Here is a 24,874-nt window from a genome sequence, read left to right as displayed (position 1 = left end):
GTTTTTACTCTTCTCTCAAAACAGCCAATATGCTTCAGTCCATAGCCAGAATGATAGAGTACATGTTTTATCTCACCTAATAGATAATAAAGCTCTGTTTAACCTCTTTTTGCCTCAGATTTTCTTCTTTTTTTTACTAAAACTCCTTTATAACCAGCTGACTAAAAATTAAGTAATTACTATTTTCAAGTATATTCTGACAAAAGTAAATATAAAATGTCGGTCTTGATGTTTCTCAGTAACCTTTCCTTGCTCTCCAAGGAAACCATTGCCAGTGGCTGTTAGTTTAAGATGCTTACCCACCCCCAACCCCACCCCGCCCCTTCTCCAGGTTTGTGACATTTTGGTGCCCAAATCATACGTGAATATTACCGGATAGTGGTCAGAGCAGCATTGTGATTCGTAAACAGAGCATGTTGTCCTGAGACACACGTGGCCTGCCCTCCACCTGGGTTACAGAATGCCTTAGTGCGCTCAGTCTGCTCCTGTGACCTGACAGAAAACAGCCGGCCTGCACAGACGTGAATACTTGTGCCTGGAGTGCGTGCCCGCAACTTCACTGGTTAACTCTTTCATCTAGGAACTTTCCTCAGCTCCTCCCAAACTCCTCATAAGTAGTAGTTGGTAATACTCCTGTGGCCCCGTGAACTTCCCCTCTCCTGTTACGTAGATGGTACTGTGACTGTCTCCTTGTCTGTATTCTTCTCTGTAATGTAAGCTCTAAGGGTGCGAATGTCATTGTATCCTCAGCACCCAGTTCCGTCTCTTGGGACAAAGGAAGCCTGTGGGGAATAGATGCCAATAAAATTGAATTCTGGACATTCAACTTAGATGGTTTTCTTTGTTAGGATCTTAAAAATATTCGTGCAGCCATTTGGACCTCAGTATGAAGTGGCGTTAAAAGGTGAAGTGGTTTCTTCAGGAAATAAACCTCTGACGCCTGGCTCTTGCTGCTCAGATGTTCCATCGATTTTGTCCAACAAGCAGTTTCTGGCCTGGGGGGGTGTCCCTCTGGGTAGAACGCAGTAAGTATGCATGTAGCAGCCTCTGCACGTGAAGATTCTGCTGACATTACCTAGCGTTAGTCTCCACTGTGATAATTATGACCACGTTAATGTTTTTGGAGTTGAAATAAAGCTGTCTTCTATTCCTTAATCTTCCTATCATTCATTCAGAATGTTTTAATTAAAATTTTCACCTCTGCAATCCAAAAAAATAAGTTTCCGTTTTCTTAAGCTCTTTTCGCTGCTGATTACCAAATTTAAGCAATTAAGTTTCTTTGTTCTCTCTGGAAAGCCCTGTCGAAAGGTAGGAAGAAAAAATAATCGGACACCTTGCATTCAGCTTAAGGAGTTTACAAAGTAGTTGGTAAATTCTTTGTACTTGAGTATAAGGAGTCTTTAATAGAGGAGATATATTCTGTCATAGTTTAATGTGAATTACATCTTGAATCTTATTTTTATGTGTACTTTGATTTATACATTTTGAATATGAACTCTTAAGTTAATAAATTGGCACATAATATATAGTATGGTAAAATATTTTTCCTTTCATAAGCTTAGCAACATAGCTAAAATGTTTTTTACCAGCCTCAAATATCACTAATTAATAACCTAGTAATGATTAAACTTCAGTGTTTCCTCTTCCCTATTTTGCATTTTTGTGTTTGACCTAAATGTTTTACCCATACATTTCTGTGGCACCTGAGAGATAAGAAACGTCTGGCTGAGTCTGTACGATAGGTACTTCTTTAAAATTATAGTTTTGTCAGTGCAAAAAGCATCAGATTGAACCTCCCTACTTTATAGCGTTCATACATCTGCTTAACCGTCCATGTAGTCATATGTACCTTGTCTCGTTCCAAAAGCAGTTTTCAAAAAGACACAGGAAGATAAAAACAGTTGAGGGCTGACTGCTGGGGGAAAATAAGACATGGTCACCATAACGGTAGTGCCCAAAGGCTCACCTGCAGACCCTGTACACTTGCCTTGATGTGGGTCTTGGTTCTGACCCTTCCCCCATCATCCTGGAACAAGTCACAGTGTTCAAAGGTTAAAAACAAACCAGTTACTGTGGGAGAGAGTATAGCTGTTCCTGCTACAGACTTCAGGAAGGTGTTTCTTCCAGGGTCCTTTTAAAGAGAGATCCATACAGTATAGTGAGTCTCAAAGTCAAACAACGTCACAGGAAATACCCCTATCAGGATGCTCCCCCTTTGAGGTACTCAGTCCAGTCTGGACACGTCACATGTGAACACTCAGCTAACGGTGTTGTTTGGGTACTAAAGCATGTGGTGGCTTGACTGAGACAGCTTAGGCCCCTAGAAGAAGGGTGGGCTGTGTGTCTTTAAGCAGCTCTCAGTAAAGATTCTCTCCGCTAGACCTTTAAAAAATCCTGAATGGCAGGGGGTTTGAGGTATTGTGCCCTCTTTAGTAGCTCCTTTTGTTGGTCATGTCATATGCCTTTTGTAGCCAGTTAAGATGGAATACACATTGAAAGGAAGGGCTGAACAAGGGCATGTTGCTGTAGAGAGGATTTTTCCAGTTCTGTACAGTTGAACCTGAACAATGTCCTGTATGCCAGATTTCTCCTTGAAACATTAATTTGTGGTCTACTCCAGTATATGTACAAATAGTGATTGAGACCTTGAAGTTCTGTGTTGTGGAAGGTGGCCAAAATAACTTAGCTGTTCAGATCAGCCATTGATGTCTAAGTAAAAGGAAGAGAAAATTCACTCTCCAGTATGCCCTGGCAACCATAGTCAACCATACAGAGCAGACTCTGGCAAGCATCAGTTCTTGAGTGTCTCCATTGATAAACAGCTTACTCTATTATTGTTCTTTCCTTTAATCAAAGGCAGAAGAGAGCTCAATAAGAGTCATCATCATCCTTGTGTTGTTCCTGACAGAATTCCCCGCCTGTGATAAAATTTGCAGCAATTGATCAATATGGTAGAAATCTTAAAATCTAGCTGCTCCAGATGCCATAACATCCTAAAATCTTACAACTTATCTGAAACAAAATTAATGTGTGCTAAACTTTTTTTAAAAAATAAATTACATTAGTTAAGTTGAAAATGGGGGCACTGTCTTGTGCATACTTCTGGACTTGTCAGTGGCACTTTTTCCCTGTCACTCACTTGAGTGAAGGGACTTCAGGCTGTCCTTCTTTATTTCTTGGCTTCCCTTCCTCATGGAGATTCGTGGACTGCCTTCTAGTCCAACAGATGGAAGTGTAAGCCCCATGCCTGCACAGGGAATTGACCTGAAGAGCTGTCATGCCCCCTGTTTATAGTTGGCTAGGTGTCTTACCTCAGCCTGGAGGAGCTTGCCAGTCATGTGAGAAGGACACTACCGTAGTCCTTGGATGCTTAGCACCAGCACCTGGTGGCTAAAAGTTGGCTTGCTGAAGGCAGTAGCTCCATAGGAAGCATGCTAATGTATGCACAGTATGTGGTGCAGTGCCTGCCTAGCTAAACTATGGACTTGAGTTTCTGTAGTCCCCTTATCTCCATTGTAGTGTCTTGCACAGAATGATTTTTTCCACTCCAAGTATCTTGTGCTACTCCTTTGTAAAGATGTTGCAGCAGAGTTTATGATAAAGTGGTGTTCTGTCTGCTTAGAAAGAGATCTTCCTATTTTCTGTCCATTAGAAATGTCCTACGAAGCAGTCAGAGGCTGTGACCCAGTAAATGCTGGGAGAGGTTAGAGTAAAGAGGAAAAAAATCATATATAGTGGGGGGCGGGGGGGCGGTGTTCTCATTGAGTAATGGGTTTTGCCTCAATTATAGATAGAAATGATAATTAATAAATTAAAATCATATTTTCTAAGGATAAAGTGGTCTAAAGTGGTATTTCAGGGCAGAAGACATGAACAGACACTTCTCTAAAGAAGACATATGAATGGCCAACAGACACATGAAAAAATGTTCAGTATCATTAGCCATCAGGGAAATTCAAATCAAAACCACATTGAGATACCACCTTACACCAGTTAGAATGGCAAAAATTAACAAAGCAGGAAACAACAAATGTTGGAGAGGATGTGGAGAGAGGGGAACCCTCTTACACTGTTGGTGGGAATGCAGGTTGGTACAGCCACTTTGGAAAACAATGTGGAGGTTCCTCAAAAAGTTAAAAATAGAGCTACTCTATGACCCAGCAATTGCACTACTGGGTATTTACCCCAAAGATACAGATGTAGTGAAAAGAAGGGGCACATGCACCCCAATGTTCGTAGCAGCAATGTCCACAATAGCCAAACTGTGGAAGGAGCTGAGATGCCTTTCAACAGACTAGAATGGATAAAGATGTGGTCCATATATAGTGTGGAGTATTACTCAACCATCAGAAGGGATGAATACCCACCATTCGCATCGACATGGATGGACCTGGAGAGCATTATGCTAAGTGAAATAAGTCAAGCAGAGAAAGACAATTATCATATGGTTTCACTTATATATAGAACATAAGAAATAGCATGGAGGACATTAGGCGAAGGAAGGGGAAACTGAAGGGGGGAAATCAGAGGGGGAGAGGAACTGTGAAAGACTATGGACTCCAGGAAACAGGTTGAGGGTTTCAGAGGGGAGAGGGATGGAGGGATGGGTTAGCCAGGCGACGGGTATTAAGGAAGGCACATATTGCAATGAGCACTGGGTGTTATATGCAAACAATGAATCATGGAACACTACATCAAAAACTAAAGTACTGTATGGTGACTAACATACCATAATAAATAAATAAATAAATAAATAAATAAATAAACACAGTGTTTATTTTATTCCAATGTTTTTGGATTTTTGAAGTTCTGCATTTTTCCATATTTTCATTCATTCATTCATTCATTCATTCATTCATTCAGGTTTCTCTCGCATAAGTCTGCGTATGTACTTTGGCTATTTGTTGGTTAGGGTTTAGTATTTTTTTCTTATTAATTTGTGTGGACCCTATATAATAAAGAAGTTAACCCTTTTTATTTTGTATAGTTCCTTTTTAAAACTAGACACTGAACCCCCCCAAATTGATAGCTCTACTGCTTGAAAATGATAACCACATTTCTTTAAAAATAGATAAAATATAAAAGCTTTTAAGGAATTCTGTTTTTCAGGGGCACCTGGGTGGCACAGCGGTTAAGCGTCTGCCTTCGGCTCAGGGCGTGATCCCGGCGTTATGGGATCGAGCCCCACGTCAGGCTCCTCCGCTATGAGCCTGCTTCTTCCTCTCCCACTCCCCCTGATTGTGTTCCCTCTCTCGCTGGCTGTCTCTATCTCTGTCGAATAAATAAATAAAATCTTTAAAAAAAAAAAAAAAGGAATTCTGTTTTTCAGTAAATCTTTCCCAGTCAGTGTTCCTGTGAATGCTTTTCTCGGGTACTCTGATAGTGGAAGGTCTTAGATTTTATTCTGAGGTTAAGCTCAGCAACCGTTCCCCTTTATCCCCAGTGGGACAAGACATAGACCACAGTTTAAATAATGTAACTGCCAATATTCAAAATTTGAATAAAATGGAGATTTACTCATGATTTTCTATTCTCCCAATGAAGAGAGGATTCATGTATTTTCAAAGATTGAAGGATTTTTTTTTTACCACTAGCCAGCTGTTATTCCTAAGTCAATTGTACTTGCATATTATAACTTTTTTAAAGTATGGTTAATTCAATGTACTGTTTAAAAGAGTACTTTGTACAAATGAGTCTCTTAGAGTGAAAAATATAAGCAGTGTGCCTGGGACTCCTTGTTCCCGTGAAAGCTTGGAATTCAAGCTAAGCACGGTATTGACTTAGCAACTTAATGATTTTGTTAATCTGGATTTTCATTTGATTGTTTTACAAGACAGATAAGACTTATATGTATAGTATAAATAATAAGGTCCGCTAAGGAGCTATAATAGGAGGATGATTAAACCAAAGAGTTTCTCTGACCAGGTGAGTATGTTTTGAGTATGTTTTCAGAAATGTGGAATCTTAGGACTGTTGGAGATACCTTTCCAGGCTGCTAATAAGTGGCATATGTAATGCAGTCCATCTCTAAACAGTGCGGTCAGTTTTAATTGGCTTTGGTTTTATAGTTGCAGCAGTATCCACAGCGGAAATCTACATTTACAATGTGTAATTGTTTCTAGGCTTCAGAAGCTAGCTTTACGGAATAATTGTACATCTACAACCCAGCATCTGCGACTGCTCATTAGAGGACAAGACCAGGACTGCTTTCAGGTTTGTAGAGTACATGGTGCTGTTCCGTGTTCTTTTAGACCACTTACATGTGTAGACCACAGTGTGCTGCTTCAACTTGGAAGCTTTGGGTTGGGTGTAGTTTGATTCGGGCTCCTGCTTTATTGTATATGGTGATTGTTTTTAAATTGTAGCTTCAGCACACTTTTGGTTCAGAAGAACGACTAACCAGTAACTGTGAGATTAGAATGCGTCCAAAAGAAGACATTCACATCTCTGTGTTATTTGCACCTACTCGATTATCTTGTATGTTGGCTAAACTAGAAATTAAACAACTGGGAATTCGATCACAACCGGGCATTAAGTTCTCGGTAAGATGATTTTATTGCTTTTTTCCTCCCATGGAGTTTCTTACATGTTGTCACTATTTGTTTAATATTGGTAAATTATGTATACTCTGCTTTTTATAAGTCAGAATAGGTGATTGCCTCGCTTCACAAACAAGTTAGGGAGTAATTAATGTACTTTGCACAAGTGTTGTGTTATGAAAGCAGTCTCCATAGTATTCCTGTAGGAAGCTGTCTCTTCTCATGCCTTTAAGTTTCATTTCAGTTTAGAATTTTGAAATGTACCCAACTTTACAGGAACACATGTTTTGGTGAAACCAGATCAAACTGCTTAAGTTACTGACTTTCCAAGTAAATTGTGTTCTTTCAATTCAGCAAAATACCTATTGACACCGTTTACTAGACTCTGTTCCAGAACTAGGGATACAAAGACGAGAGCTTTTTATATTTTGTTTCTTCCCAACATAATTTTTAAAAAGGCTTTCAACTCATTTCTTTAGATATATTTAGAGCAGTGAGAGATAAAGGTGGTAAATCATTGAGAAAAGAAAGGATGGGGTGGTCAAACACACACTCCGTAAAAGTGCATACCTTAAAACTACACAGTTTTTGGCTCTGGGGCTACAACTAAAATGTTGGTCCGTTTTCTAGTGTTAGAGAAGGAATGTAATGATTACAATATTAGCAATGCTTAAAAGGTAGGGTTTTTTTGTTGTTGTTGTTTTGTTTTTTTTGAGAGAGAGAGAGAGAGAGTGAACAGGGAGGGGGGATGGGAAGAGGGAGAGGGAGAAAGAATCCCAACACGGGGCTTGATCTCATAACCCTGAGATCATGACCTGAGCCGAAATCAAGAGTTGGACCCTTAACTGACTGAGCCACCCAGGTACCCCCGAAACGGTTTTTTAAACAGTTGATCTTAATGGCAAATCTAGCTTTGTTTGATGCTGAAGCTTGACATATTCTCTGTGGAGCTCTTCACTTGGCCCCATGAGCTGTGGTGGGCAAAATTGTTTAAAGATATAAGTGGTCAGGTGCCTGGCTGGCTCGGTCATCAGTAGAGCATGTGACTCTCAATCTTGGGATTCTGAGTTTTAGACCCACGTTGGGGTAGGGTTTACTTTAAAAAAAAAAAAAAAGGGGGCTGTCAGTGGTCGTCTTTAGGAAGAACATTCTTCTACGTGAGACGAGGGCACAATGCTGAAGTACCACATATCCTGACAGTCTGGTTTCAAGTAAGAATCAAGTAGTTTGTGGAGAGGACCAGATGGGCTGTGTCTTTCAGACTATGCTGAGTATATTTCCATTAGTTTCACGTTGACTAGACAAGGTGTTAAGATTATTCTTAAGTAAGAATTTCTGGAGAACTAATAATTCCCTGGTGATTTAGGGCAGGACCATTTGATTTGACAGTCACCAAGCAGAAGTTCAGGCTGATGTCCCCTTAAAACAAACCAGGATCCTAGGGGAGTCTGCCTGCGTAGATGCCTGTCCTCTCAGAGGTGGTCTGAATGGGGACCTGAAGTACACAGATGAATATGGCTTTATTAACCTGACAAGAAGGCTTGGACCAGCAGCACTGCTGTATGTTTGTGGAGATGAGGAACCTGGTACCGTGGTGGAAGAGCACTTAACTCTAGTGATGAGATTGGGAGTAGCCCTGCCTCTCTTCTTCACACTCACTCCGGATCAATCTCCACTTGCCGTGCTTCACTCATTTATCTTCCTGGTTTGGTTCTGAGAAACAAGTGAAATTATGCTTTGTGTACCATAAAGCATTATGGGACTGCAATAAAGACACATTTAGTGCATGCTGAGTATATGTCGGGCACTGTTCTTCATCATCCCTGCATGAATTATCACACTTGATCTTCAAAACAACTGAGATAATACCACTGCCTCCATGCCATACATAAGGAAACAAACCTAGAGAGCTGCTTGCCATGATCTTGCATCTTACAAGGCAGTAAGTGGTCCAGGGTTCAAATTCAGACTGCCTGACGGCAAAGCCCGTTTTTATCTATTGTGCAGGCTCTAGGTGTTCATACCACCTCTGCTTTCCAGTCCTATAGAGCAGCACTTCTCAGTCAGAGGCTATTTTACCTTCCAGGGGACTTTTGGCAATACGTGGACACATATTTGGTTGTAACTGTAGGTGGGAAAAGGGTGCAACTGGCATCTAGTGAGTAGAAGCCAGGGGTGCAGCTAAACTCCTGCAAGGCGCAGGATGGCCCCCACCCCAAGGAGTGGTGTAGCTCAGGATGTCCATAGTGCGAGGTTCAGAAACCCCGCCTAGAGCAGTTTTTCCTCTTGAATCTTTGGGTCTGTTAGCATCGGTCAGATTTCATTTCATCATTCCTTAACCTTTTACTCAGCAGTTATTTGCGATTCCTTAGACTTTGAAACACAGGAAGAATACTTATATTGAGTGTTTTCAAAAGTGAACTCTTCCCATTATTTTCTAGTTTCATACATAAAATTTACTGGGAAGTTTCTGTGGAAAGAGAAATTAGAAACAGTTTTGGTTTTCAAAACTACCGAGAGTCACTCTGAATGAGGAAGGATTTGTAGGCGCTTCAGATCTGAAGCACTTTAGAATGCTACCAATCTTTACTCATTTTGGCAAGCCAATACCAGTTTAGGAGGTCCCTAAATTTAATTTTTCAAAGTGTTCTTTTAAGTGTATGACACAACTCAAGCTATTGATGTTTTCAAGTTTGCAAGGCATTCTTTGGAACACATTTTATTTTATTTTATTTTATTTATTTTATTTTATTTTTAAAAAGATTTTATTTATTTGAGAGAGAGAGGGCGTGAACAGGGGGAAGCGCAGAGGGAAAGGGAGAAGCAGACTCCCTTCTGAGCAGGGAGCCTGAGCGGGGCTTGATCCCATAGCCCTGAGACCACGATCTGAGCAGATTGCAGACTTTTTTTTTTTTTTTAAGATTTTATTTATTTGACAGAGAGAGACAAAGCGAGAGAGGGAACACAAGCAGGGGGAGTGGGAGAGGGAGAAGCAGGCTTCCCACTGAGCAGGGAGCCCGATGCGGGGCTCGATCCCAGGACCCTGGGCTCATGACCCGAGCTGAAGGCAGACGCCTAACGACTGAGCCACCCAGGCGCCCCAGCAGGTTACAGACGTTTAAGCAACTGAGCCACCCACATGCCACTGGAACACAGCTTAATATTAGGAATGATAGATCATTTTTAAAGGAGTGTATTATTTAAAGATATTTTATTTTGTTCTATTTTTTAATTTTTTTTTAAGATTTTATTTGTTTATTTGACGGAGAAAGAGAGTACAAGCAGAGGGAGCAGCAGAGGGAAAGGGAGAAGCAGATTCCCCACTGAGCAGGAAGCCTAACTGGGGGCTTGATCCCAAGACCCTGAGATCATGACCTGAGCCGAAGGCAGATGCTTAACCGACTGAGCCACCCGGGCACCCCTATTTATTTGTTTTAGAGAGAGAGAAAGAGAGCACACATGCATGAGCTGGGGGAGGGAGCAGGAGAGAGAGAGAATCTCAGGCAGACTCCCCACTGAGCTCGGAGCTGGATCCCAGGATCCTGAGATCATGACCTGAGCCAAAATCAAGAGTTGGATGCTTAACCGACTGAGCCACCCAGGTGCCCCTTAAAGGAGTGCATGTTAAAGGATATGGAAAGTTTGTTTTCCAGCAGCATACCTATTTTCCTACATTTTTATTTATAGATTTTATTCTCTGAATCCTTGTTTCCTGGTAGTGCTGAACCCTGTGGAAGGAGCCTGGCTTAGAGACAGCACCCGTTGGCACCTAAAGCCTGCCTCCAGTCTGCACTTTGGCTTCCTGCTGGCCAAACTGGCCCCCAGTTAGGCTTCCTGCTCAGTGGGGAATCTGCTTCTCCCTTTCCCTCTGCTGCTCCCTCTGCTTGTACTCTCTTTCTCCGTCAAATAAATAAAATCTTTAAAAAAAAAAAAAATAAATAAAACAAAATAAAAGGGGGTCTGTTCTCTGTGATTTGTTTAAGTTACTGGCTTCTGTTTGGTCCCTTTGGCATACTTCTTTCTCAGTTTGGTAGATCAAAAGCTAACAGGATTATAGAACAATAGATTTTGTTTCACCAATACACTTCATTTTCAAAATTGAGAATTATTGGGAGGTTGGAAGAATCGTATGGTGAACCCTCACATACCCTACCACTTAGATTCTACAGTTAGCATTTTGTTATATCTCTTTGATCACATATCTCACCACCCATCAATTTGTCTCTTTTTTTTTTTATGCATTTCAAAGTAAATTACAAACATCAGTATGTTTCACCCTAAACACTTCTTAAGCAAGTTTATCTATACCATATTCCTTAATCATCTATGCTTGGCTCATATAATAATGAAATAATTTAGCCTATTGGAGGGTAAATAATTTTGCAACTCTTCGATTTGTTTCTGTCCTAAGAGTTCTTTAATATAATGCTGGATTGGAAGTGGGGTAACTAACCAAGGTACACAAAGAATAATAATGGTATTAAATCTGTATGGTTTTTTTTTTTCTGGCTGTAGTTTAATCTTTTGCTTTCTGCTTACATAAAATTAATTTTGGATGTATATATTTTCTCCTTTTAGATACCTTTGTCTGGATATGGAGGAACAAGTAATCTTATTTTGGAAGATGTTAAAAAGTTATCAGACAGTTACATGGTAACAGTGAATGACTTAATACCTGGCAAAGGAAGTAGAATTGTTTTTTCTGTTCATAACACTGGCTCTCGGGCAGCTTTTGTTAAAGCAGTAGGTTTTAAGGATTCTCAGAAAAAAGTTTTGCTGAATCCTAAAGTATTAAGGATTTTTCCAGATAAATTTGTGCTCAAAGAAAAAACACGAAAAGTAAGTATAAGTCTCTGCACTAAAAATATGAACTCATTTTTGGGTTAAATTAAGAATTATGTATTTTATGGCTAAAAACAAGTATTTGAAAGTAATAAAGGAATGGAAATAACTTATCTGATCTTAGAAATGCTGTCATATGCATCCATGTCTGTTGACTGTTTAGGCTCACATGATAGTTAATTCACAATGAAGTGACTTAAGAAAAATATTTAATATTTACTCCTGATTTTTTTTTTTTGGCATCAGGATGTTACTATAATATATAATCCATCAGCCAGAGAGAGCAATTACACAACCACAACAGAACTGTCAACTATATACTTCTTTGGTGGCGATGAAATTTCGAGGCAGCAGTATCGAAGGTAGGTTACTTATCTTAGATGATGTTGGAAACTATTCAGTAGAAATAATGAAGGCTTAAAAATAGTTTGGGATTTGAAAGTTACAGAACATGCTCGGCTACTTATTAGTAAACCGGTGTGAATGGAAACCTTGGTAAAATTTATATAGCTGACAGTCCTCCATGACGTGAGGAAGAAATGCGTGTAGGAAACCCGTCTGCCATTTTTGCATTGTGCCTTTTTTTCTTAACATATGTGTTGTGCCTCTTCTTTATGCAAATAGGCACCTCAGACTTCATAATAGGACGATCTTCCTAATGAGGGTAGGTCAATTTTAGGAGAGATTTAAGAACTACAGAAAGAATATGTTGTGTATAAACACACCTGACTTATTTGTAGTATTTCTGGGAATGTTGTGAATTATTTGAAAGGATTAAGTTGTATTTAGAAATGTGTAGGGTGTTTAACTTGGCTAGCTTAGCACGTGTGCTTCTAGAAAATTTCGTACTTCTAGATACAGTTTAATACACAAAAATGTCAAATTTAGACATTTAGATTTCGGTGTGATTTAAACGTAGGTAACTCTCTTGTATGTTGAATTCAGAGTTCTGGTATTATAAAATTTTGTTTCCTAGCCCGCAGGGCCTGAATATAAAACAAGCGAAGCTCAGAACATTTCGTCCGTCAGTAGGAAACCATTCGCTCGCTGTGGGGGAGGGTTACGTCATATGCCAGTATTTCCTTCTTCCAGCCCTTTGTTCTCGGCTATGTTCTGTTCTGATACATCTAGGAAATTGTTTTATTTTTAATCTGTTGCGAATTGTTGGAACATTTAAAAAGAGACTTGAATGATAGGTTGGTACATGATGTTGGAATAGACCCAATGTAAAGAGCTCAACTTTGAACCTGATTTTGTTTCTCAATTAAGTATTTTAGATATAGAAACTGGCATTTGTAGGAATTAGATTACCAGGTTTGGGGTTTTTTTTTCCCCCTTTCTCTCTACTGGGTTATAGAAATCAGCACATTGTTTTAGAACTCCTCTTTGCCACATATATATAATAATGAGATTTCCTTTGTTTGTGAACATCTGAGTATTACAGAGAAATTTACATTTCCATTCTCTCAGCTCAGAGATGCTTTAGAAGAGGCCAGGTAAATGCAGTTATATGGCAATTTAAATGTTTCTCTCTGACATCTCTTACTTATATCATGTTCTTGGCATATGATCAAATTCTCACAAATACTGAAAATGTAAGACCTGAAAAGAATCTAATTTTACTCTTTCTACTCTTATTTTAGGGAGCTCCTGTTTTAATGTTAATATTTAACTGAACGTGATGACTGTACTACCATGTATAACTTTGAAGGGAACTTCCAAAACAGATTTTCTTTTAAAAATTACTTATATTAGGATTTAAGACATGAGATCTATATACTAATGCATTATGCATGCTGTTTGGGAGATTTGCCAAATACACTAATGAAAACCTAATTTATGTAAAATCATTTTTGAATAAAAATCTCTATTGGCAGAGCCCTGTCGCATAAACCAGGGATTATAGAACAAGTATTTCCAGAACATAGTGTGCTGCGGCACGTTGACTTTGCGGAAAAATTTCAGGATGAGTTACTAGTAACGGAAGGTAAGAATTTCAACATGTCTATCTACTACAAATGACCCAAAGATTAAGTGAGGTCCGGTGATGTGTTATAGAGAAGAAGAGTAGTAGATTATGGAGTCAGGCTGAGTTCGAGCCACAGTTCTGCTGTATGACTTTGGATGTCCCTGAGATTCAGTTTCCTTTTTCGTAAATGAGAGCTACAATATCTAACTTCTCATCCATAAGGAATCGTGAAGATAAAATGAGAGAGCTTTGCTATATAAATGTTAGATATTATTACTGTATTGTGGCACCTAGTCTATGGATATACTTATAAACAGGAGGAGAATGGTCATTATTAAACTCAAAGTAATGACTATTTAAGATTTAATGACTGCAAACTCGAACTCATTTTAAGATTTCTGTGTCTGCTGTGCAATTTATGGAGGATGTGATGGTGGGGGGAAAAAAAATCCAAAATAGACAGCAGTGAAATAATTCCAGCCTAGATTTTTAGCTCGATTTCAAGCATCTAATGGTGTTTATTACTGATACAAAAAAATATGTATTGAGACATAGAAATTGTGTAAAAATGGGCAGATTTTCACCACAGTTTTCGTTCATAACGGCAAGAAGTTTGAAGTGACCTAAATGTCCAAGAATAGGGCATTGTTTAATTATGTACTAGAATATGTTGAAGCTACTAAAACCATGATATAATTCTATATTAAATGACATGAGAGGGGCGCCTGGGTGGCACAGCAGTTAAGCGTCTGCCTTCGGCTCAGGGCGTGATCCCGGCTTTCTGGGATCGAGCCCCACATCAGGCTCCTCCGCTGGGAGCCTGCTTCTTCCTCTGCCACTCCCCCTGCTTGTGTTCCCTCTCTAGCTGGCTGTCTCTATCTCTGTCAAATAAATAAATAAAATCTTTAAAAAAAAAAAAATGACATGAGAAAGCTCTTCATTAATTAAGAAAAATTATTTTAAAGTTTACATATTAAGATCTCATGGTAAAAATAATTGAATACAGCTCCATAGGTAACATTACAGGAGTATACACAGCAGCTGTTGGCAGTTGTTATATTCTGGTAGTAGGATTTCGGGTGGTAATGTTTTTCCCCCCATTTTTGTTATCTAGTTTTTTAATGGTTAAACATATATTGCTTCTAAAATATGAAATGATAAAAGGATATTTATGCCTGTGTAGAGGGAATGTAAAATAGTCTGTGATCTTTTTGGTAATTAGGAGTCTAGATCATCTACTCAAAGGGAAGGTAGGGGTGGATTAGTTAAAAATAGTGAAAAGATTTGAAATGGATCTCGTCAGCAGTTGTGTTAAGGGAGCAGAATATGGATTTGGAATTGAAACAATTCAAGACCCATGTCTGCCACTGCCTGTCCTCTGAACTTTACCTTCCTTCTCTCTTCATTGTAAGAAAGATCCCAATAAATAAAAGAATTAAACCAAATTGTGCTTTATAGATGGAAGCACTTAGTAACATACCACAACAATCCTGAAGACCGTGATTAAAAGTAGGTAACATGAGGTTGTAGTGGTTCAGAAGTTGGCACAGTTGCATGATTCGGCAACATTTCATTTATTGATTGAATGGACATGTATTGAGAGTAGAGGGTACCAGTCTGTAGAGGTGAAAGATGTAGTCCTTGCCCTTTCGGTTCTCACAGACTAAGGGGAGGACCGGTGATTAAAGTGTAGTATGAAAAGGGCCATGGTGGAGCTGTGTTTAGGGATCTGGAGGATATAGGGACGCCTGGGTGGCTCAGTTGGTTGAGTGTCTGCCTTCGGCTCACGTCACGGTCCCAGGTTCCTGTGCTCGAGTCCCGCATCGGGCTCCCTGTCAGCGGAGAGTCTGCTTCTCCCTCTCCCTCTGTGCTCTCTCTTCCTCTCTTGCTCTCTCTCGTATAAATAAATAAAATCTTAAAGGAAAAAAAAAAAGGAATCTGGAGAATATAGAGAAAGGGAACCCCATTTAAAATGAGGTGACTCTTGAGGTATCTTGACGAATGAGGAGAAGTTGACAAGATGGAGAAGATGGGGACCAGAATGGGGACGGATATTCCAAGGAGAGGGAGCTGCATGTACGGAAATTCAAGAAATGTGTTATGTTAAGGGGTGTGTTGACAAACCCAACCAAGAGCTCAAGTAACCTGTCAAGACCACCCCTCTGAGATGGGGTTGAGTTGGGGCTTCAGCTAGGTCACTGGGACACTAGAACACTAGATTCCTTGAGATGGTATAGTTATTGTCCAGATGAAGGGAAGAACCAATTCCACTTTGTTTTGTTTTGGTTAGTATAACAGATCACCTATGGGAATGTTGCAGTTGAACTTTTTACATGGTTATTTTGAATAACATTTGTTTGAACACATTACTATTACAGGTATTTATAATCTTGCTTTTGCAAAATGTGTGATTTGTGGCAAATATTTTCACACTTGATTTAAACTTTTATAGTCTGACATCTTGGTTATTATAAATTTCGGTTTACACGTACCGTGTTCTTTTAAAAATTTTTCATTTAAAAAGTATAATTCTTAATGTCTAATGTGTTACTATTTTTTTAAGTAGGCTCCACACCCAGCATGGAGCCCAATGTGGGGCTTGAATTCATGACCCTGACTGAGATCAAGATCTGAGCTGAGATCAAGAGTCAGACAGATGCTTAACTGACTGAGCCACCCAGGCACCCCTCTTAATGTCTTACTTAAATGTAGAGTACAAGCATGTTCTATAAAATTTCTCGTATATATAAATTCAGGTGGACTAATCTAGAGACGTTCAACTCTAGCACGATTTTATTAATCGCAGTATTTAGTTATATTATTGCCTGATTTCTAGATTTGCTAAAGTTAAATGTCTATGAGACCACCACTTATAAATTGTATATCCTTAACCTCTTTGTGCTTCAGATTCCTCATCCTTGAAGTGGAGATAATATATACCTACCTCAAAGAGTTGTTGTGAAAGCCAACCAGCTTAATATGCACGAAGGGATTAGAACAGTACCTGGCCCACAGTCAGCTTGTTGCATATGGAACTTTGAACGTATTCATACTCTAGTGCTCACAACAACCCCTGAGCTAGATTGTTATCTTATATTATTCTTGAGGAGACTAGGGTTTAGAGATGCTAAGTTGCCAAATTCAAGGCCAGAGCCTGAGCTGCCTATAATTTCATGCTAGTCAGTAGTAGTAAATATCATTGTCACTCACTCCCAACCTAAGAAAATAATATTCTGTGGCTGTAAGTGTGTAAGTTATCTGTTATATTGTGGTGTGATTATGGGAAGATTCATGTATTTCAAACATTATTTTCTATTTCAGTGTATGATCTTCCCCAGCGGCCTAATGATATTCAGCTCTTTTATGGAAACATGCGTAAAATTATACTTTCAGTAATTGGAGAATTCAGAGATTCCGTGTGTAGCAGTGAATTCCTTCAGCCTTCTTCCAAAGCTGGCTTAGAATCTGAAAGGTAAAACAGACAAAACATCTTTCACCAGATTTCAAGATAATTTAATTCATCGTAGAGCTGATCTTTTCTCTGTACTCTTTTGCCTCCCAAAATGTTTATTTCATCTTTATAGTTTAGTTTAAGTTGAAATAATTTCAAATTTACAGAAAAGTTTAAAAATAGAACATATACTACCCTCACTGAGATTCCTCAGTTGCTGACATTTTACCACATTTACCTTATTATTCTTTATGTATACACAACTTTTTTCTGAGTCATTTAAGAGTAAGTTGCGGGCATGATGACCAGTTTGTCCTAATTTTTCTAAAAACACACACCTTCTCCTAAAAAGCTATAGGAAACCCATCAAAATTAGGACCTTAGTATTGTTAAAGTGCTAACATCTAGTCCATAGATTCCATGCAAATTCCCCAGTTCCCTAATAAAGTCCTTTATAGTTAAATCAAAGAAATAAGCAAGAAACTTCCTCGTTGGTCCCGAATCTAATCTGAGATCACACATTACATTTAGTTAGCCTGTCTTCTTTACCCTTTTTCAATATAGAACACTTCCTCGGTCTGTCCATCCTTCTTTCATGACAGAACACAGAGGGGTTGGGTCATCAAATCAGAGCCCCAGAACTAAAGATATTATCCAGAACTAAGAGTTAGTAATAATTTTAGGTGAAAACATGAGGAAATCGGGATTGCTGATGATGCTTTCTAGGCATCTTTTTTTTTTTTTTTTTTTTTTTTTTTTTGCAACTCTTAATACTCTACTTTGGTTCAAATTTAACGCAAGATCTCGAAGTTGTGCGTGTGATGATACGATGCTTACACAAAAGGGGGCGCTGTTTCAATTACAAAAGCTCTCTATTTTATACTTGTGTAATTACATACATTATGTGATATCTTTTCAACTATGCCACATAAATTCATAAATTTCAGATTTCTTTACCATAACCAATTCTAGACAGACCAGGAACATCCTGTTACAAGCATTCCGTAGAAAAGTAAATTAGTGTGTTTGCTGGGAGATGTCATTAGGAAGATCACGAGGGGATTTGACCAAGTCATCCTTTTTTTTCCTGGGCATTCCCTAGTAAAAGGGAAAAAGGGCTGCAGGCCAGCTGCTAACCCTTTTCATACCAGTGACCTTGATATTTTTGTAGAGTATAGTCCAGTTATTTTATAAATGTCCCTCACGCCACAGAAATGATGCTGTTTTCTCAGTGCATCTTCTCCGGTGGTAAACAATGCTGATTTGTCCCATTACTAGAAATGTTTTTACTGCTTAAAGTGGGGTCTGCCGGTTTCTCTACTGTAGTTAATAAATGTCTTAAAGGGAAATCCTTAGAGATAATGAGTTATCTTATCACACTTGTAGTACCCAGTGATGATTATTGCCTGAATCATATCAGTACTGTCTTATTTACCAAATGGTGATTTTCTGATTCTGTGTTTCTACATTTACTAGTTGTCTTTCCACAATGAGGAAGAGATTTACTTTACCCTCTTTTGTGTACTTACTTGTATCAGGGTGGACTGCTGGATTCAGTATTAATTGGTCGCTTAACCTGGCTCATTATTCACTGGCACAGTGGATATTCTAGGTGTGACGTATACTTTCCCTGTCCCAGGCCTGGAATAGAAGTCCTGATTCCTTTTAGTAGAGAATAGTATTAGAAACCGGGATGTGAGGGGCACCTGGGTGGCACAGCGGTTGGGCGTCTGCCTTTGGCTCAGGGCGTGATCCCGGCGTTATGGGATCGAGCCCCACATCAGGCTCCTCCACTATGAGCCTGCTTGTTCCTCTCCCACTCCCCCTGCTTGTGTTGCCTCTCTCACTGGCTGTCTCTATCTCTGTCTAATAAATAAATAAAATCTTTAAAAAAAAAAAAAAAAAAAGAAAGAAACCGGGATGTGAGTAGTAAGTGTGCTGTTGATTTTCAGGTGTTACTACTTCTAGGACCCCTCGTGGACAGAGCTAGGAAATGTATGTATTTGTATATAAATCCACATGTACCCATATCTGTTTCTAAATATGTGGAAATCATGAGTTCACACTGATATTTCCAGTATTGAGAATCCTGGCTTCATCATCCTCAGTACATTTGCATTTACTCAATTCTACTGTTTTTAACCACTCTTCTCATCACATGGGCTGTCTCTGTGGCACAGTGTAGCCAACTCGTACTGACAGAGTTCTCTGAAAGTCTCAGCCACCAACTGAGAGCTAACACACCTACCTAGTGCCTCCAACTCATTCCAGCTTGCCCTCCTCTCTATACTTAAAAAAATAACAAAAAAATAAAAAATCTTATTAGAGTGTAACTCATATGCAGTATCCTTTTAGTTTCAGATGTACAGCATATGCATTATGAAGTGGTCCCCACAATAAGTCTAGTTACCATCTGTCACCAAAGTTATTACAATATTATTGACTGTATTCCCTATGCTGTATATTGCATCCCCGTAATTTGTTTATTTTATAGCTAGAAGTTTGTACCTCTTAATTCCCTTCACCTATTTCACCCACACCCAGCCCCTCTCCCCGCCTCCTGCAACCACCAGTTTGTTTTCTGTGTCTAAGGGTCTGTTTCTGTTTTGTTTTGTCTGTTCATTCATTTTGTTTTTTAGATTCCACATATACGTGAAATTATTTAGTATTTGTCTTTCTCTGTCTGACTTAGTTCATTTAGCATAATACCCTCTAGGTGCATGTTGTCACAAATGGTTAGATTTCATTCTTTTTTATGACTAATATTCCACTGGGTATATAAACCACATCTTTATCCATTCATCTCTCCTGGACATAGGTTGTGTCGATATCTTGGCTATTTTAAATAATGCTGCAGTGAACATAGGGATGCATATATCTCTTCAGATTTGTATTTTCATTTTCTTTGGATAAATACTTAGAGTAGAATTGCTGGATCATATGGTAGCTTTATTTTCAATTTTTGAGGAACTTCCATACTATTTTCCATAGGGGCTGCTCCAGTTTGCATTCCCACCCGCAGTCCCCTTTGCTCTCCATCTTCGCTAACACTCATTCGTTGTCTTTATAATAGCTGATTTGAGAGGTGTGAGGTGATTTCTTGTGGTTTTGATTTATACTTCCCCGATGATTAGTAATGTTGAGCATCTTTTCATGTGCCTATTGGTCATCTGTATGTCTTCTTTGGGAAAATGTCTATTCAAGTCCTCTGCCCATTTTTTTAATCGGCTATTAATTTTTTTGATACTGAGTTGTTTAAGTTCTTTCTATCATCTGGATATTAACTTCTTATCAGATAAATGATTTGCAAGTATCCTCTCCCTTTCAGTAGGTTGCCTTTTCATTTTGTCTTGACGATTTCCTTTGCTGTACTTAAGTAGTATCTATCCTTCTCAAATTATTCCAAAAAATAAAAGAGGAAGGAAGGCTTCTAAATTCATTTTATGGCGCCAGCATTACCCTGATACCGAAACCAGGCAAAACACCATAAAAAAAGAAAATTACACGTCAGTATCCTTAATGAACACAGGTGCAGAAATCTTCAACAAAATATTAGCAGACTGAATTCAATAATATATTAAAAGGATCCCTATACTTTTTTTTTTTTTAAGATTTTATTTATTTATTTGACAGAAAGTGAGACAGCCAGTGAGAGAGGGGGGAACACAAGCAGGGGGAGTGGGAGAGGAAGAAGCAGGCTCTCAGCGGAGGAGCCCAATGTGGGGCTCGATCCCAGGACTCCAGGATCACGCCCTGAGCCTAAGGCAGATGCTTAACGACTGAGCCACCCAGGCGCCCCAAAAGGATCCCTATACTTTTAATGATAATTCTTTTCTAAGATATTCAATCAAAGAATTAAAGATAATAGTTATATAGATTAAAAATTATATTAAATACCACTTAAATTGTGAGGGGCTGGTCTTAAGAAACTAAACAGCTAAGAAGCAGCTTTATAATTTTCAAAAAATTGTTTCTGACTTTTGGCTGGTACCTCCATTATATCTCTGTCTGTGAGGCGGTAGAGGTCTGATTGGAAAAGGAGCAGGTGAGAGGGCAATGGGTAAGAGGGTGAGGAAAGGATTCCTCTCTGTCTGCTGAGTGTCTACTTGCAATAAAGATGGAGCTCTGCTGTGTGGTAGGAGAATTCGGGCACTACCCAGCTGAACTGCAAGTAAATCATGTGCTTCTGTGATTACAAAATTTGTTTGAATTACAATTTTTTGTAATCTAAGGCTAAACACTTTTAACACTTAATAAAAAATCTTCTTAAACCTTATCAGCATTTCTCACCATAGTATTTTGCCCAGAAGACTTTCTTTGCTGTTAGCATCATGAAACCAGTTATCATTGTATAGTTATAGATATATTAAAAGTTCTGTTTTTTAAAAATTCTTAATATTGGGTGGTTTTCTAGTAAATCTTTTAAGAGACTTCAGATGGCATGCTAAATTCAAGACAGGAAAGAAATTAAGTCACTGAGTATTGTAATGAAAGATTCGTGTAATAATATTTGACCTATACTGTATTTTTATACATTACTTCAAGAATACACAGTGAAGGGGCTCCTGGGTGGCTCAGTCATTAAGCGTCTGCCTTTGGCTCAGGGCGTGATCCCAGGGTTCTGGGATCGAGCCCCACATCAGGCTCCTCCGCTGGGAGCCTGCTTCTTCCTCTCCCACTCCCCCTACTTGTGTTCCCTGTCTCGCTGGCTGTCTCTGTCGAATGAATAAAAAAAAAAAAAGAATACACAGTGAAGAATTTTTATTCCATGAAACATACACAGTATATTCCATAATGCACTTTTAGTTTTATCTAAATGTTTTTAGATTTATGAAGAATTAATATAAAAATATGATACAGTCTGGCTTTTTATCTTTTTGAAAACAGAAATATAATATTTTAATACACAACTTCTGTACAACCAAAAAGTAAAACATCACAGTAAAACGTTGGTTAGAAAACATGGTATTTCATTTGCAGTGCATGGCAGATGGTTAACATCCTTAGTCATAAGCTTTTTATCATTTTTAATTTCTTTCCTCTTCCCCTCTCTCTTTCTGTCTCTGTAGTGAAGCTGACAGTTCTGGGAAACATGGTGGCAATGTGTCTTTGGATGTTTTACCAGTTAAGGGTCCTCAAGGTTCTCCACTTCCTTCACAAGCTGTTTGCCCACCTCAAGATAAATCATCCTCTCAGGAAATGTGGGCTGTCCAGCCTGAACACTTGATTTTGATAGCCCCTTCTGCTTGTGAGTATAGCAACAACACAACGGCGGTGCACTCTGGAAGCCAGGTCACTCTGAGCCCGTTGTCATCTAGGAAATACACTCTGAGTATATACGAATGTGACCAGTGGCTTACATAGGTCCTCCACTCCCCTGCTGAGACCTGCCTCGCACTCACCCTGAGCACTGTCCAGCACAAGGCCATCATCCTCATTCCAAGCTTCCAGTTCCCCATAGAGCTGGGCCACTTGTCCATGGGCCCTTCCTCCCACCACATCCCTTCCCCCAAAGAACTCATTTGGTACTTGGCATCTTCTACTCTTCACATTGATAGAGTTGTTTCAGAGTAGGGACAAATCTGGTACCAATGTATGTGCCCAAGATAAGACCAGATAGTAATAATTTCCAGATGTTCTTTTTTTCTCTTTGTTCAGTATCTTTGTAATTTAAGGGTAAACAAAATGGTCTCATTTTACCAGGGATTTGAAATTCCTGTAAAGCAAAATTAAGTTGGTAGACTTTTAGGATTCATTTTTACTATTTATTAACATTTGGGTTCTTTTCACTAATGCTAAATGTAAATTTTATTTTATTTATCTGATATAATAGGTGATCTGGCAAAAACCGCATGTTTCCAGATTTTAAATAATTCCGTTAGGTTACTGAAATTTGAGTTGTACTGGCCGGCACATTGCCTTACGGTAACACCACAACATGGATTTATCCCACCAGAGTAAGTATGACTTCCCTTTCCTCCAGGTGTTATTCAGATGTTAGCTTGGTGACTTTTGAAGGATCAGATAATATGCCATTTAAATTTATTCAGTAGAATTTTACCATGTGTTCGCTATACAGGGCTCCATGTGGTTTTGTGGGACCGCGGTGAAGTCCAAGATTCATGCTCCTTAGCAGAGTAGAGCCCATGTCCACAGCCACTTATTGTGTATATAGCCTAAAAGGGTGAAGAGACATGAGAGAGGTGGGAAAGACTTCCTGAAGTGGAAAACATCAGATTGTGCAGGACGTATTACTCTGCGTACCAAATTACAAAGCAAGGGATACAGCTGGGCAGATGATGAAGGGTGGTGGTCCCTAAAGCCCAGATGGTTCTGTCCTTCATTACCTTGGGTCTGGCTCAACTTATTCTGCTGGTTTTGTCTAAAGGACATTTCATAGACAAAGTTTCCTGACTTTTAATATGTCTGAACCATAACCTAGCTTGGCATTTTTTATAAATATTCTAAGAAGGAAGTCTTGGGGCCCAACTGCTGATAAGCAGCTGTCCTCTGTGTGCAGCTTAATTATTGATAGGAGGTAAAGCTGCAATTCTGCAGCTTTTCAGGGACTTCATCAGGGTTGCCGTAGAACATTCACTCTGAAAGTTGCTTCCTATTTGGGAATGGCAGCTTTGCAGACGAGCAACATGGAGTTTATTTACTTTTGCAAAGTGACGAAGTATGCATTTTAGAAGAGTTTAGTTGACTAATACTGACCTAAGGTATGGTTGGGCATACTCCAGAGAAACATTCCTAGGACCAAAGCAATCAATTAAACATTTACTAATTAATGGTTGAAAAGATAGGGAAATGATAGAACAGATTGTTCACAAATAACTTTTAACATCATCCCACATATTTAGCTGTTAGGAATGGAAAATAATCTTGCTCTGCCATTTTTTTTAAAAGATTTTATTTTATTTATTTATTAGAGAGAGAGCATGAACAGTGGGGGAGGGGCAGAGGGAAAGGGAGAAGCAGACTCCCCGCTGAGCAGGGAGTCCAACTCAGCCCTCAATCCCAGGACCCTGAGATCATGACCTGAGCTGAAGGCAGATGCTTAACTGAGCCACCCAGGCACTGTTGCTCTGCCATTTTTGACATGTGTGCCAAAGTGTCTTTTGTAACTGGTTTTTTCTTGTAAGCCACAAATCTGATTACATTGTCCACATTTAAAAGTCATCTTTGACATTCCGTAGCTCTTGAAGAGAACAATGAGCTCAGAAAATTTTAGCAGTTGGGTAAAAAACAGTATTTTTTCATTTCTTTTCCACCCCCCCCCCTTTTTCTTCCTTTTTTCTTTCCTGCTATTTCATTGTCTTTGTACTGTAACTGTATCATTGTTTATTATCGAGTGGCTTGGAGCTTTTGTATATTGGTCTTGTGCTCCAGAAATTTTTATTTTGAATTGCTTTTTAAATGGTATTTCTATGGTATGGTCCGTTTTCACATGAGTTTTCCCCTTAGGTTCATGGGTTTACGCCACTCAACTGTGTGTCAGCCACTGAGTTGGGGCTGATGCAGAATCAGACATGTATGGAATCTCACTTCTTCTCTGCTCTTTCTGGGCAACAAGGAGAGTTGGTCATTGATAGAACAGTACATATAACTCTTGTGGTTATTGCTATTAAAGTATAAGATATTCTTGGTTTTCATTACTAAATTCTCTTTTTCAGGAGTAAGCTACAAATTCTTGTTAGTCCTAATTCCTCCTTATCCACAAAACATTCAATGTTCCCATGGAGTGGTTTAATCTATATACACTGTGACAATGGACAGAAGGTACATTAAGTGTTTTTTTAAAGCAACATCTTTCCTGTTTTGCAGCTTAAGTGTTGTCATCCTTATTAGCACGCACTTTTCAGAAATGAAATGAAGGGGCCTGTTCTTTCAGCCCAACTAGGCTTATTCAGATAGAGAATTTAGGACAGAGTTTTTCCATTAGTGATCTGAATGATTCTCGTGGGTGGGGCAGGAATGGAGAGTGGAGCCTAGAAACCAGTATTGATTTGCAACATCTGCTTTGAAAAAGGAGTTGAGGGAGAGAGGGGAGAGTCAATGATTTACTTTGAG

The 24,874-nt window shown here is 39.1% G+C and overlaps 1 protein-coding gene across 5 annotated transcripts in view; it reads left to right on the top strand.

Moving 5' to 3' along the window:
• The window catches only part of CEP192 (centrosomal protein 192), a 139,324-nt gene that overhangs the window by 95,238 nt on the left and 19,212 nt on the right, over nucleotides 1-24,874 (top strand). For all 5 annotated transcript variants that reach the window (XM_048221598.2, XM_048221596.2, XM_048221597.2 and 2 more), the window contains 10 exons: nucleotides 849-1,025; nucleotides 6,123-6,213; nucleotides 6,366-6,542; nucleotides 11,118-11,378; nucleotides 11,628-11,743; nucleotides 13,259-13,368; nucleotides 16,672-16,822; nucleotides 21,871-22,049; nucleotides 22,635-22,758; nucleotides 24,478-24,583. In XM_048221598.2, the coding sequence (XP_048077555.1) occupies nucleotides 849-1,025; nucleotides 6,123-6,213; nucleotides 6,366-6,542; nucleotides 11,118-11,378; nucleotides 11,628-11,743; nucleotides 13,259-13,368; nucleotides 16,672-16,822; nucleotides 21,871-22,049; nucleotides 22,635-22,758; nucleotides 24,478-24,583 (1,492 nt within the window). The remainder of the gene's footprint in view (nucleotides 1-848; nucleotides 1,026-6,122; nucleotides 6,214-6,365; nucleotides 6,543-11,117; nucleotides 11,379-11,627; nucleotides 11,744-13,258; nucleotides 13,369-16,671; nucleotides 16,823-21,870; nucleotides 22,050-22,634; nucleotides 22,759-24,477; nucleotides 24,584-24,874) is intronic.

Source organism: Ursus arctos, unplaced genomic scaffold (genome assembly GCF_023065955.2).
Source record: "Ursus arctos isolate Adak ecotype North America unplaced genomic scaffold, UrsArc2.0 scaffold_34, whole genome shotgun sequence".
Taxonomy (NCBI): domain Eukaryota; kingdom Metazoa; phylum Chordata; class Mammalia; order Carnivora; family Ursidae; genus Ursus; species Ursus arctos.
The sequence above is the reverse complement of the archived record's forward strand: the minus strand, read 5'-3'. Positions and strand labels throughout refer to the sequence as shown.